The following is a 14,629-nucleotide window of genomic DNA, read 5'->3' as shown; positions in this document are numbered from 1 at the left end:
CATGACTGCAGTCATAGCAGATTTCCCAGCCAATCTTCCTTTCGATCTTGACAACAGACTCTCTATAATTTTTCAAGGCTTGTACAAATACCAGATATCATCAAAACAAGAAAAAAAACACTAGGCTTCAAAATACAGGAAAATACAACAATACTTTCCTTAGGGCTTCAATGTACAAAATAAATAATACACTTTCCCATTAGGTTACAGCGACGTAGTGGATTTGTAGGAGGTTATATGGTTAAAGATGGTGACCAAGTACTGCAATGCAGGTTTGATATAATCCCAGCTACAGTATCAAAATGTGTGACATTAAAATCATGTCAATATTATGTGAATATTAATGTGTGGGTGTGTTGAGACTGTGGGCATTTTAATCCTGTTTCAAGCTGCTGATGGCATTAGTCTAGTGTTTTCTCACCACAATATTTCAAACTAACAACAAATAACTTGATGTCTGTGAAGCAACTAAAGAAGGAGTTGTACTTGTAGGTACTAGTTAAGGTAAGGTAAAACCTATAGAGTGCCCTCAAAAGATGACAAAACGAATGTCCCTTTGGTAAAAATTACTTTAGCATGTTTCCTCATGCGCCAGTCTCTCTTGGTGGGATGACATCAATCACAATGGAACACGTGACAGTAGATATGGACCCATGGGGGAAGAGCAGTTCAATACATGCACTGTTTAACATAATCAGTGGCAACAGTATGACACTTCGTAATAATCACGATGATTAATGACTGGGAGATATGCAGACATAAGCAGGATAACTGCTCTACTTGTACTACGTAAGCTCTGAACAATTAGCTAATTTTAGATTCAATGTAAGGTAGTTTTTGGGGTGATACTCACTGGTGTTGTTCACTACAACCCAGATGTCTATCATGTCAAAAATATACAGTATATATATATATATATATATATATATATATATATATATATATATATATATATATATATATATATATATATATATGTATATAATATATATATAAAATAGGGCCTTTGGCCGGGCATGTTGACTGGCAATTGAGGCGATAAGATGATGATTCAACATGAGAATAATCGAGGGGGCATGACTGCATTGTGTTGTGATAGCAGTGAAAGCCACAATGCAGATTAACCCAAAACTGGCCGCACACTGCACACAGTGATGGGGGAGGGGGGGGGGGGGTAATCAGTTGAAATCCAATTGTAAGCCAGCAGTCATCCATAACCTCTATTCAACAAGAGAGGGGTGTAAAGTGAACGTTTGTCTGCATTATTAGGAAGAGTGTGGCCTAACCTCACAAACTTGTTATTTTTATACTTGCTGAAAATGACATTCAATGAAAACAATTATTCAACAAAGTTCCCTGCACATTTCCTTTTTTTCCGCCATTATAACAATGTATCATTAAGCTGTCAGGCATAATATAGTGTGCTTGATATTGCTTACCTTTAGCGAGTCAAAGCAGGCAATAACTCTCCCATTTTCAACCTGGCAGCTCTTTGGTGGATGTGCAAATTTGCATTCCTCATCACTACGTGAGCAAGTTCCTCTCTGAAACTGCCGACACACTTCCAGAGTTAGCCATTTTGTGTCCCTTATTGAGGAAAGATTCAAAGCCATGTCCAGAGACCAGATAGTGTTACAAATTAAAAACCTTAAAACTGTTTTTGGCTAATATCCCATATAAAAATAAAGGAAAACTATTAAGTTGATCAAAATGTTTGGCTCTGTGTTAAAAGTCCTCTATTAAAGCACACTAATGAGCCCTCCATCAGTTGCAATGAATAAACTAGATGACCAGTCAATCACTCTGTGACAGCCAAAACCGACTGAGGGAAGAGTGAGGTGGTTGCTCTGTGAGACATTCAATGTGTGCTCCTGTACTGGCAGTGACCGGAAATATCACGGTCAGCAAAAAACTGTTTGTGAAAAAAAACTTTGCAGACTGGTTCCAATTTCTTGCACCGTTGTCCTTTGTCCAGATCTTCTCCTGCCTCAAATCTTTCCTTCAGGTGCTGCTGTTGTACAAACTGAAATGGTGGCAGAGGTTGTGTGGCTGAGGTATCTATCCTATGATGGTGTGGTGTGAGACCGGCCTTAAAGGGAGTAAAGGCTCACAGACCAGCTTCAAGTTGGGGGTGTTGTCTCAAAGGCACTTTCTGTTGTTGATCTGAAAGAGAAAAGAATAAATTTTGAAGAGAATCATCGATCTACACTTGACAACTTGATAATCTAAACTGACTTCCGTTTAGTAGCGTTGTCAGGTTTGTAGAAGAGAAAGGAGAAAAGAGCATGTACGTAGAACCGGCCACAGATTGCAGATGGTCTCCAGAATTTACCCACCAAAACAATTACTACATTTACCTGCATTTGGCTAAACTGGGTGCCTGTAGCAGTTTGCTGACGGGAAAAGCACACATATTAGTTCATTTTACATCACAAAAGTAGGTCATTAATTGTTACCAGTTAATGCCCTTTAACGAGGGTTGGTTAACATCATAAAAGATGACGGGGTCTAATAACGGCATGGCTTCAATGTGGATCCTGGACATCATGTGGCCAGTCTATGACGTCTGTCATCTATATGACGTCACTAATATGAAATCAGTCATCTCCATATTTGGGCAAAGTTTTAGCCCTCAGACCTCCATTGACTTCCAGTATAAAATGTAAGTTCTAAAACGCAGAAAATAAAATAATAATCACAAGTGTGAAAAGTATCCAGGCAGTTACTTCCTTTGCCTACTGGCAGCATGCACAATATTGGCGTTGATTGGTCCAGTGGTTTGCTACATTAATAGGTGCAGACAGACAGACAGACAGACACAGACACACACACACACAGGCCCCTCTTCTAAATTAGACAGCTCGTCCCCAAGGAACCACACGTAAATCAAAATTAGCATCCATAGCCAAGACAAAATAAAAAAAACGAGATGTACTTAATACCTTCCAGCTAAGAGCGTATGCAATGCAACTAAGCTTAGACATTTGGAAGTGTTTTGAACCTGATTCAACAAGAAATTTGAGATGGGCGGTGCCCACTTGACAACCCCAATTACACACAGTATGCGCACTCAATTCTTTGCCGTGGCATGTAAGTAGGGTAGTTTTCTACTCAAGTGCTCATCTGATATTACAGCTTAGATACACAGTAAATTTAGAGTTAATTTAACTGAGTTTAAAAATCCAATTGTGTCCATTTTTAGACAGTCTAAAATTAACACTGAGGATTGTACTGTGTACAGAGGCAGAGCTACAGTAATTAGCAGTAGCAAGTTAATACAGTATGATCTATACAGCAATCTCCACTGAATAGGTTATAACTGATACCAATGTGTTGAACCAAGTTTGTAATAACTTGAAGTTCACCTACTCGACCTAGACTGGAATGGATATACACAACACAAGGTCTCAAATCGATTAAGCACACTTCAAGGAAACCCTACATATAAGACTGCCACCCCCTGTTCATTTAAATGTATGGTGGTATGGACTAATTGCGCCTAGCCCTAATGCTTTTTAAATTGCTCAGTTTGGATTTTGTGGTACTATCCCTCTGGCAGACATGAGACCTTCCTCTGGACAATTGTAACTGATGTAATAGATGTAGGCCATAATTCTACTACATCAAAGTGGAAGGACATTGTAGCACACCAGGGGAAAAGCAGTGATATCCAGTGTGTCTGATTTGACAAGTCAGCCTTGTAACCCTGTGGTGTTCTGCAAATCAGAATGATACATGTGACTGACCAATATCTCTGGCCTTGAATTAGCTTCAGCCTGGAGTTTATGACATTTGTATTCCATGCAGTATTAGTATGCTCATCAGAACTGGATAAAGTCCATTTAGACAAATCCACAAATATAGGCCTATTTGGGGGACTGGGGAACCACAACCATTAACTTATCTAGATGTACAACACTGTCCCTAAGCAATGTGTATGATAGAATTGGCATTTTGAGTAAGTATTTGTCTCATTGGTTATATAGTTGGATAGAAAAGATTTAAACAAACCCCAATGAATCACTGAACAATTACCTACAATGTATAAGTCAAGGTGTCCATATTGTAGTAAAAAAAAAATGTAAAAAAATCTCACTATGAAGATAACAAATGATTCAGATTTACACACACACACACACACACACACACACACACACACACACACACACACACACACACACACACACACACACACACACACACACACACACACACACACACACACACACACACACACACACACACACACACACACACACACACGTAGTGTATAAATACTGTATAGCCCACTTCCGAATAGTTATTAACTTTAAACAATTATGTAGCATATACAGAGATAGAACATAATAGAATTGCAGCTGGATTCCATGGCTCTGACACTTACAATATATATCCAACCGTTAGCCCTTTGATTAGGCATACTAGGCAATAGAATTTCATCATGTAATGAACTCTGACTTGAATTCATAGGGATACAAAGCAGCTTTAAAAAACTGCTGGCTGTTCCTAGTTTAGTGCTGAGATCACCAAGCGTTCATTATTGCATCCATTCCATTTACTGAGTCAGCCTAAGTATATACAGTACAGTAGGTAATTTAAAGTCAATAATCTTAAAGGGAAAATTTTACAAAAAAACAACAACCCTGAATGGTAATTTTATGTTGGACACATTAACTATATAAAAGAGATCTTTATTAGTTTGTGATGCCATCCATCCAGTGAATCTCTCTGGATCTACAGATTCATTTATAACATATGGGAGGATAACTTTGTGGAATGTTTATCTGAGCGTTTACATTGAAATAAGCCTCAGTTCATAGTAGTGCTATTGTGTGAGGAACATTTTCCTGGGCTTCAAATGCTTACTGTACAATCTTTAAAAGTATATCTGGTATTCCCAAGAAGGCTAGCTGTGCACACAAAATACATTTTGAAGGCCGTCTGTGCTTGTAGTCCTACTCTACCATTAGCCAAAATGAGCTACAAATGTCTAGCTACAGATTGACTGTCATGGACTGGACTCATGACTGAACTTCCAAAACAAATAGGCCCATAATGTCTATCCTTGAAAAGACAATGTTGCTTGACTGTTTCTTTCCAGTAGATACAAACAGTGTTGTAATAAAATGTTGACTCTTGACCCACCAACACTATACAGAATATAAGAAGCACTACCTCGAAACTTGCAAACATAGGCTTACAAGATTTGGGGAGTTCAACACGGGACAGACTGGTGCATTTAATGTTGACTCACTCAGGAAGTTGCAGAGCAGGCATCAAGAGAGGTTAACTCCCCTAGCCGAATGAATTTACACAGTAGGAACACACCTAATGAAGTGAAAGTAGTCAGCAGTGACTGCCAACTTACAAACAAACAGTAGCAACACATTTTCTCTCCAAACACCACTGTAAACTGAAATCATCTACTGTAATTCCCCCCTTAGCCACACCACATGGTATTTAACAGCATAATGCAGCAAATTCCTTCAAGCGCAAATCAGGAAACAAGAGCAAGGGAACTAACCTCCACTTCATGCAGTACTGGGAAGTGGGAACACAGTCTCTAACCTCATTTACTGCATCTGGGTTAGTAGTCCAATTTCTCCTGAGTAGTTACCATCTGAAGATAATCACCAGGAGAATATCTCTCATTTTCTTTGCCGTCCTGTGCCCTCGGTATCCATAAAAAGATTTTCTTTCCGCAATAGTGTAGGAAAAAGGCTGTCTGCTTAACTCTGACTGAAACATTTCCAGCCACCCCCTTCCTGCCTTCATGCCCGCCTCCAGGAAAGACCTCCCAGAAATCACTGGCCAATAGAAAGTCAGAAGCTAGTGTGCTGTGTAGAAATCTGTGTGCACAGGCCAGGCTGCTGGGCTGCAGGCCGTTTGTAGCTTATTATTCAAACTGCGACTTGAACAAGATTTCTTTGGTAAATGAAAATGTTACTACTAAGACAAAACTTGATCAATAATACTACAAGAATGTATGACAGCAATGATATGCAAGAGTTGACAAAAGAACTACAGTTGGATGTTCTTTACTCTACATCCGGATGTATAGCAATCATGAGTCACAAACTCACCCTCCGCAAGCTATTTGACTAGGTCAATATAAGTTTACACTAGAGTGGTTTATGTACTCAGTGGAGTGCAAACTGTAACTCCGGCAGGAAGTGTGGCTAGTCAAAAACGTCAGTCCTGAGTCCTCTATGACATATCTATGACATGATTCCATATTTGGGCAAGGTTTCAGCCTGATTCTACCACCACTGCCTTCCATAAAAATAAACACACACACACACACACACACACACATCTCGCTTCCTTGTTCTACTGGCATATTTAGTACTGGATCAGTTCGGCAATTTTTGAGATTAGCCCAGGACAAAAAACACACAGACACACACAGGGGCGATAACATACCTCCATGCCTTCAGCATGGCGGAGAGAACAAGATAAGGTCTAATAACAGCATGGCTACCCTGTAAATCTCTGAGGTCATGTTGATGACGTCATATTGATGACATAGGTCTTGCCCTGATATAGTTTGGTTCGGTGAATCAGCAGGTGGATCTGAGATTATGAATTGACAAAATTTCACATTATGACACATACAATTGTTACAATCTTTTTAAAAGCAGAAAGAAATGTATTACAATGTGTGGCCAATAGGGTTTATCTGCATGTTCCCTCAAAAGTAGATCAATCACAGCTCATGTTTCTACGTAATGTATGTGCATGATGTCATGAAACAGAATGACCTCCAGTCAAAAAGGAAAGCAGCATTAACAGTACAACGGACCAGGTATTGCCAAAGGGAAACTCATGAGTGTGACACGAGTTGACATGCCCACAAGTAGCCAGTTCGTACATGTGGGGGCAATGTCATCCAGCTTTTTCATGTAGTGGAGCTTCGCCATCAAACACTGCATTGTGATTTGTGTAGATTTGTTCATGAACCACACCCCTAGTACTTTATTGATAGCTAAAGAATGGACAAGGAGGCCACTTCCAACACTCATGTGTTGTTTATATTCTAATATTCATCCTGTAACTAACCTGTCTGTCCCGTGTTGAACTCAAAAAGTGGACAAATAGACACAAAAAAATATAAGCTATTGTATGGATTGTATTTAGTATATTTTGGATTGTAAATGTGTTAATTTCCCACCTCTACTAATCTCTGGTCAGGTTGAATCTTCTTGGTAGGCAAGTAAAAGTTACAATATGAACTGACGATTGCTGTAATGTTTTTAGTGAAATTCCGCTATATACTTAATGCCCAATCAATTATTTTCAGGTTCAGAATATCAATACAGAATGTTTCGCAGAATGTGAAACCTGAAATGTAGGCTACATTATTTGCCCAAAATGACCAGTGCCAACTAATTAGCATGATATTGCATTTAGATTGACATACTTTCTGTTCCTGTATGCAGCGCGACCATGATTCACTTATTGATTAGAGCATCGAGTGTAATAGACCAGTGGTTTTCAATGCGGGGTCAGGGGGAGACCCTCGGCGGCCCTCAATGGGGTTCCAGGGGGTCCCCTGCCAAATGAGTAGTTTACTTTTATTTGATTGATTGATTGATTGATTGATTGATTGATGTACTTTATTTAGTAAGACATGAGAACAACAGTACATGGAAGTACAAATTCACAATACGAGGTCTACTAAACTGGAAGACTCATAAAAGCACTGAGCTTGTTTCAAATGAGTTCCCCATGCACACAAATCATGGTGACATATAAGAGACAGACAGTTATACACAACTACTATAGAATGTCATACAATCAGTTTACAGGTTACTGTAAACTGATTACTGATTACAGGTTACTGGTATAAAGAGTGAGAAATATTTCACTATAATTAAATCAAATTCAAATGTATTGCCATATAGAATCTGTATTAGTGTGTGACATATTCTAACAATGTTCAATATCACCATTATGAATCGATTTCTCATGTACATTTATGATATTTTGACAATTCAAAATAAATAAATGCACATAATATTTTCATATCAGGATCTCCAGGACATAGTTAATGTAGGAGTCTGTGGCATGAAAAAGTTTGAAAACCCCTGTGATAAACACAATTGATAGTCTTTCTGCAGCTTTGATTGATTGAATACTTTATTAAAAGTTTGCCCAAAAAAAGCACAGAAAGTACAGTTCTATACAAAAGGATGCTAAAAGGATTAAACCCAAGAAAGCACTATGGCTTGTTTCCTTTGGGTACTGTATTCAATTCATCGAAGCTCACAGTGGAGGTGCAAATATCATGTAGGACATGCATAACAACACCTCCCCGAGGCCACACTGGCAAACTATACCTGACTAACGTACTGTAATTTAATAGTAGGCCAAACATAGAAACATGGTCTCGTCCTACATCCTCCATATAGCCACATGGAAAACAAAGTTTTCACCAGCTTGACTTAAAACTAAACAACTGTTGACAAAATTAGCTGTTAATCAACATAGCACAGATTACTCGGTCAGCTAGTTTAGTCACTTCCTCGGGCTTCATCTAGTTTATCTGGCTTAGCATTATTTGCTAGGCCACTTTAGCTACTCATAAATACTTGGCCAGACAGTGACGTCGCATACATGACTCTGATATTAGCTAACGTTAGCTAGATTGCTAGCAATCTCACATACACGCACACGCACACACACATACACACGCACGCACGCACTCTCACATACACACCTGCTTACCTCATCATCACAGGAGAACCGCTCCCCAGAGCCGAGCTACAGCAGCAGTCACGCACCAGCCACGACCCGACGGCACGGCAGCAGCACCATTGAACTAAGAGGAAAACAAGACCAAAATGAAGTCGATCGAAGCGATCTGTTGGCCGATCCACCTAATTATCACCCCGATCGCAAGATGACATCATTATATGATCAACTAAGCTTGAAGACCAACCTGTCAAGAAGCCCGAGCCTCACTTCTTCTTCCGTTACTTTGTAGCACTGCACAGATTTAAGCAACAAGCGTTTGACAGCTTACAGTGTTGCCAGGTTTTGCGAGAGAAACACGCGACCGGGTCTATGAAAACAAGCCCAAAAGAAGCCCACGTGAGCACTTTAAGCCTATTCATTGGCTATTTGTGAGCTTGTAGATCGGCTATTTTCAAAAACATCTCGTAAAGAAAAAGTGAAATATTTGGAATATTATTTGAACAAAAAAGAAAAACGTTTTCGGATAAAATACTTTTATTTGGGCGTCCTTGACAGGCAAATGTTTGACAACTTGGTTTAAACAATGAAAAAAATGGAAACAAGCCCAAACAAGCAACTACATTTTAGAAACAAGCCCCCCAAAAAACCGCAACCCGCCGCAACGACCAACTACAAGCAACTTTACAGAAAAAGAAGCCCAAAGTAGCTTATAATAAGCAGATTTGGCAACCCTGACAGCTCACTGTACGACCGCCAGTTGGGTGTGATGAAGGGATTTCCTGCAATCCAACACAGTAACAGTGTTTAGCACTGTGCAAGATGCCAAACGTATAATATCAAATTATCAAAATTGTTGAAATACCAAAACGTTTAGTTGTTTTGAAGATGCCAATCCCCGGTCAAGTTGAGATTTTCTATAATGGAAATGTACTGACGTACCCCCCTACAAGCGCAACATGGTACGATCCACACGAATACCAGGAGGCTCTTAGAAGGGCAAGGGTTTGCTGCTTGTTGCCAAGGGAACAGCAGTGAAACACTGAGGTTTTTCCACGTTACAGATGTTTGTTGCTCATAAATGTATGAGCAATTGAGGAATTTATTTTATATTTCTGTCAAACGTGTACATATACAATGAGAGTATCTCTAATTATTCACTTTATTTAAGATTAATTCTTTCCTATTTAACATGTGAGACCGTTTATGTGGACTACCATTCTGCATAATTAGGCTATTTGTTTTATTTAATGATTTTTACTGAGACCACAGATAAAATTACCTTGTTAAAACATGACATTTTATCCATCACTATCTTTTGTCAAGTAGCCTGTGTCTTTACATTTTTTTCTTAAAACATAGGCCTACTATTAAAACTGCTGAATGATGTTCAGTATGCTGATGTGATCCAAGTAGCCTGTGTTTTGACCAGAATAATAAACAAACAAACAAACAAACAAATGAACAAACAAACGAATCAATGAACAAATAAATAAATTAATGAATGAATGAACTCTCAAGGTCATATAAGATGGATGTTGACCTAGATCAACTGTGTGTGTGTGTGTGTGTGTGTGTGTGTGTGTGTGTGTGTGTGTGTGTGTGTGTGTGTGTGTGTGTGTGTGTGTGTGTGTGTGTGTGTGTGTGTGTGTGTGTGTGTGTGTGTGCGTGCGTGCGTGCGTGCGTGCGTGCGTGGGTGCGAGCGTGCGTGCGTGCGTGCGTGCTTGCGTGCGTGCGTGCATGTGAGTGTGAGAATGTGAGAGAGTGCAAGAGAAAGATCAGGGACTGAGATTTTGCAAATAATGCTTCATCATTGATGCAAAATCTCTACATATGTGTGACTGAGGTCATAATGGCGGTATTGCTTACTTTTTCTCTCTGTATCTGTATAATAGGTGCTCCACTTTCACTGAGATCATGTCTTCTTTCTTGCCTTATGAGTTTGGACTCACCTACCCTTCCATGGAATATGTAGGCTAACTGTACTACTATTTCTCCGCCATTTATCCGGGTGCCAGATTTGGGATTAGGTAGGTATTTATGGAGACAACACATTCTTTCCAGTAGATTGAATTTGGTATGCATGGAATGATGGGCTGTATTGTTAAATGCGTCCAAAAAAAGATGAGCAGACTGGAATTTCAGACCGTTGGCAAGCTTTAAAACTGTGCTCCACCTAACTGGCAACATCATGGCATAGCACCTTCCATGTGCTTAAGGTAGTGCAATGCAAGAGCACATTTGACTGCCAAATGACAAATGCATACATGTGCCAAATTATGGTAAGAACAGAAAAAGCCACACAAATACTTCAGTTGCTTATGGTTCTGGTTGAACTCTTTGTTGTGTCTGACTTTTGTACTTGAGTTATTCAAAACTTATAACTCTGATTTATGTGATGCTATTGTGTAACTGAGACTAACTCAACACAAACAGTAGGTTATAGGCTGCTATATCAATGTTAATATGTCCCTGGCTGCCAGTGGCTGGTATATCATAGCATACTTCCCATACTCTCCGCCTCCACACAGACATGCACACGCGCGCGCGCGCACGCACGTGCACGCGCACGCACGCACGCACACACACACACACACACACACACACACACACACACACACACACACACACACACACACACACACACACACACACACACACACACACACACACACACACACACACACACACGCTATGGTCAATTCAGTATTTGTTTTTCATTTATGTTACTGTATGCTTCTGGAAACTGAGTCAGGGGAAGTGCAATTTATCTGATCTGTCACATTGACAATCCCCTTCTAAAGAGCAGTGACATCAAGAGCCACATGAAAAGGTCACCATATTGCAGCCTTCGAGGGAAATGTCACTGTCAAACAGACTCACATATAAGTGCAGAGAATTCAACCTATAACCTATAATTCTTCTCCTTTGATTTTAAAGGACCATACAGGAGGTTTTGGCATGTTGGGGTTAACTGAATAATACTTCTCAGCATGATATTACTGCTGCTGACCATTTTACAAAGCAGGCTGTTGGTTGTTTGATTTTGGAGGAAGCCATAGGATTCTGTTCATTTTGAGCACCCCAATGATTTTAGGTTATTCTTAATAATTCAAATGTACTATGATCTGTCCCAAACATTGCAATAACCCAGCAAGTTGAAAGTACTGATCAAGAGGCAAATTCTGAATGAAATAATCTAACACAAGCTAGGCCACACCATTCATTTGTACGTAGCTTCAAGTTAAGCTGGGTATTTGATGGAGTTATGAGAACTCTGGTGTCCTATGCATCACATATTACTTTGAACTACTTGTCTAATGACACATTATTTGAACTGTGATGTGGGTGTCAGATACATGTCAGAGTTACAGTGTTTGCAACAGAAACAAAAAACTGCAACAGAAAACTGCCATAGAGAGATCAAACCTATCTGGCAATGTTTTACTACAAAATATAATTGTGCTTGCAATTCATTTTTTTAAGTGAACCCAATACATCTTTAAACTATTTATAATAATAATAATAGCTAATAATACATTTTATTTATAACACACTTTACATTTTTGCAATTTTCTGGTTTAAAAACATGGCATAAAACAGCAACTGCAACCAGACAATTAAATGGGACCCTAAAACCAGGGCTTTTTTTAAACCAAGTAAAATCAGGGCTTTAAAAAAAAGTAGACAACTGCTCCTGAATGAACGGGACAAAAGTACTGACAAAAACCTCCTCAGGTTTCAAAGCACATAAACTAGATCAATTCAAATGCTGTTTAAAGGCTTTTTGGCTAATTTTAACACGTTTGGCAATAGAGGGCATTGCATACCACCCCATCTAGTGGTGAAGAATTTTGAATGAAGCACAAGCAGGGCAGATCATGTGCTGGAGTGTGTACAGCCTGATTTTGAATATTCATCAAATTTTACTGCATCTAAAGGTCACCCAAAAAAAATGGAAATCAGAGAATATAATACAACTAGCAATGTTATGCCTTTGCCACTAGATGTCAGTGTCACCTTATATATTTCTATTGCTTTCACAAAATCATATCTTTGCACAAATGCAGGGTTTGGGTGGAATGTGGGATAATGGTTCAAGAAACTCTCGAGGCCTTTTGACAGTCAAGCTGTAGGCCTATCTACTTCACTCAGTGATCACTGAGCGATTACAACACACAGTGAAATAGAAACCCTGTATGCTGAGGTAGGGTTCAATATTCTCTTCCTGAACAACTGGCTGCACTTGTTTGATCTGGCCCTGGCCTCTACAGTGGCAAGAGAAAGTTTCATCGTATCCCGTTCAGCCTTCTTTCAGTCAAAACCTCAATAAAACGTTCATCAAGGCATTGATACTCAAAGAAGCTTGGCAGAAACAGCAGTCAAGTCTATGCCACAGAAAAGGGACCAAAGCCTGAGCTGCTTTGGTACATCCAAAGACAAAAAACAAACCTGTAGTTCTTGATTGAAACCAATTCCACGCCATTCCGTCTCTCTGTCGACTCGTCAGCCTTTTGCTTTATTATTTTGTACGCTAATTGTAGGCTAATTATCTGCTTCTCAGCTAAATTGTACAGAAGACTAAACTTCCAGCTGATTGTTTATTCTGCCACTTGGGTGGAAAATAGCCTGAAAGGCTGACCTAGCAATCTATACTAAGGAACCTTAGGAGGCCATTAGCATTATAGAATGATATAGGCTCTGTTGTGTCTGACATCAGCCTGGTAGCCTACATTAACTGAACACACTTCAGTCTTAATATGGGCTTCCTCCATAGGGTCAAGGGAGGAGCTGATCTTGGTGATGAAGGCTATAAAGCTGAACCCTGTATAATCGAAATCCCACTAAAAAGGGTTTTAGGGTTGAGCATCCTCTGGTGCTGCCTCCTGCTGGTCTACGCCACCCACAGCCCCAGTAGCACCCCTGTACCAAACTTTCACAAAGAACACACACACACCAGCACGCATGCACGCACACACATTTGAAATGTTTATTTATGTCCACATAAACAGAAGTACAAGAATGCCTTGTACAAAGGACATAAACACTGCCAGTCAGACAATAGGAAAACAGCCAGTTGCAAAGTGCAGAACATTGTTACATGCAATATAGCTGACATACTTGACACAGTGGACATAAATCATGGATAAAGGAAACAACGCCTCCTCCAAATTGAGCGGCTTCCTATAATAGCTGATGCTGAGCAGTACTTTGCAAACTGTTTGGCCCTCCTTTTGGAGAGGCCGGTCATTTGTAAGCCCCTCACAACCAACTTGTGCATGTGCCCTAGGCTACCAAAGTCTGTAGCCTAGCTGTGAGATGGTCTACTCTATAGCTGTTCATATTTCAGCACTTTGGTTAGAAAGGCTTCCTCCAAGCTGTAATCAAAAGTACAGCTGACCTCGAGAACGAACACCTCCCTGCGGTTTTCATTTACAACAACGACATCAGGGGTGTTAGCTGTAATGTTAGAGAACACAGAATCATTACACAGGCTAAACATGCTCAGCTTCACAGTAGAATGCTTATACAGCATGATGGAGGACCTGAAAATAGAAGAGATGCTTTCATTGCTTTGATATCAAATCCACTATTCTGTAATGCCTACTTATGTAGAGGCCCCTGTATACATGCATCCATTTAAGATGTGGGACATTTGTTCATGACCGGACCATGATTGTCTGGAAACCAGATGGAGAGATTAAGTTTAGATGGTAAACCTGTAATCCCACTTTCAAAGTCAGCTATCTATCCCCCCCACCCCCCTAGGGTTAGCCAAATAAGATAATCAACAAGCTGATTGATCAAATAAGCATCTACCGAATCAGACCTTTTAGGAGATATCAACTTCATCTTTATCACTTTAATAGTTGAGGCAAACTTGTAGAGTGAGATTTGGACTGTAGCAAGTTTCATCAATCGGACTCATCGAAGG

At 39.7% G+C, this 14,629-nt stretch overlaps 1 protein-coding gene across 15 annotated transcripts in view; it reads right to left on the bottom strand.

Annotated features, from left to right (window-relative positions):
- The window catches only part of LOC311064599 (muscleblind-like protein 2a), a 28,228-nt gene extending 19,197 nt beyond the window's left edge, over positions 1-9,031 (bottom strand). For 13 of the 15 annotated variants that reach the window (XM_084084486.1, XM_084084487.1, XM_084084477.1 and 10 more), the window contains exons 1-3: positions 8,942-9,031; positions 8,728-8,821; positions 1,440-2,163 (exon numbers count right to left, since the gene is read on the bottom strand). In XM_084084486.1, coding sequence (XP_083940612.1) covers positions 1,440-1,613 — 174 coding nt within the window. In that variant the 5' untranslated portion in view covers positions 1,614-2,163; positions 8,728-8,821; positions 8,942-9,031. Of the gene's footprint in view, positions 1-1,439; positions 2,164-5,524; positions 5,741-8,727; positions 8,822-8,941 lie in introns of those variants that run through there. The other 2 variants (XM_084084483.1, XM_084084484.1) reach the window with 2 other exon arrangements.
- Positions 9,032-14,629: the final 5,598 nt, after the last annotated feature.

Source organism: Gymnoscopelus microlampas, assembly GCF_963454915.1.
Source record: "Gymnoscopelus microlampas genome assembly, chromosome: 17".
Classification (NCBI taxonomy): Eukaryota; Metazoa; Chordata; class Actinopteri; order Myctophiformes; family Myctophidae; genus Gymnoscopelus; species Gymnoscopelus microlampas.
Note: the sequence above shows the minus strand (reverse complement) of the source record. Positions and strands in the feature narration are given on the sequence as shown.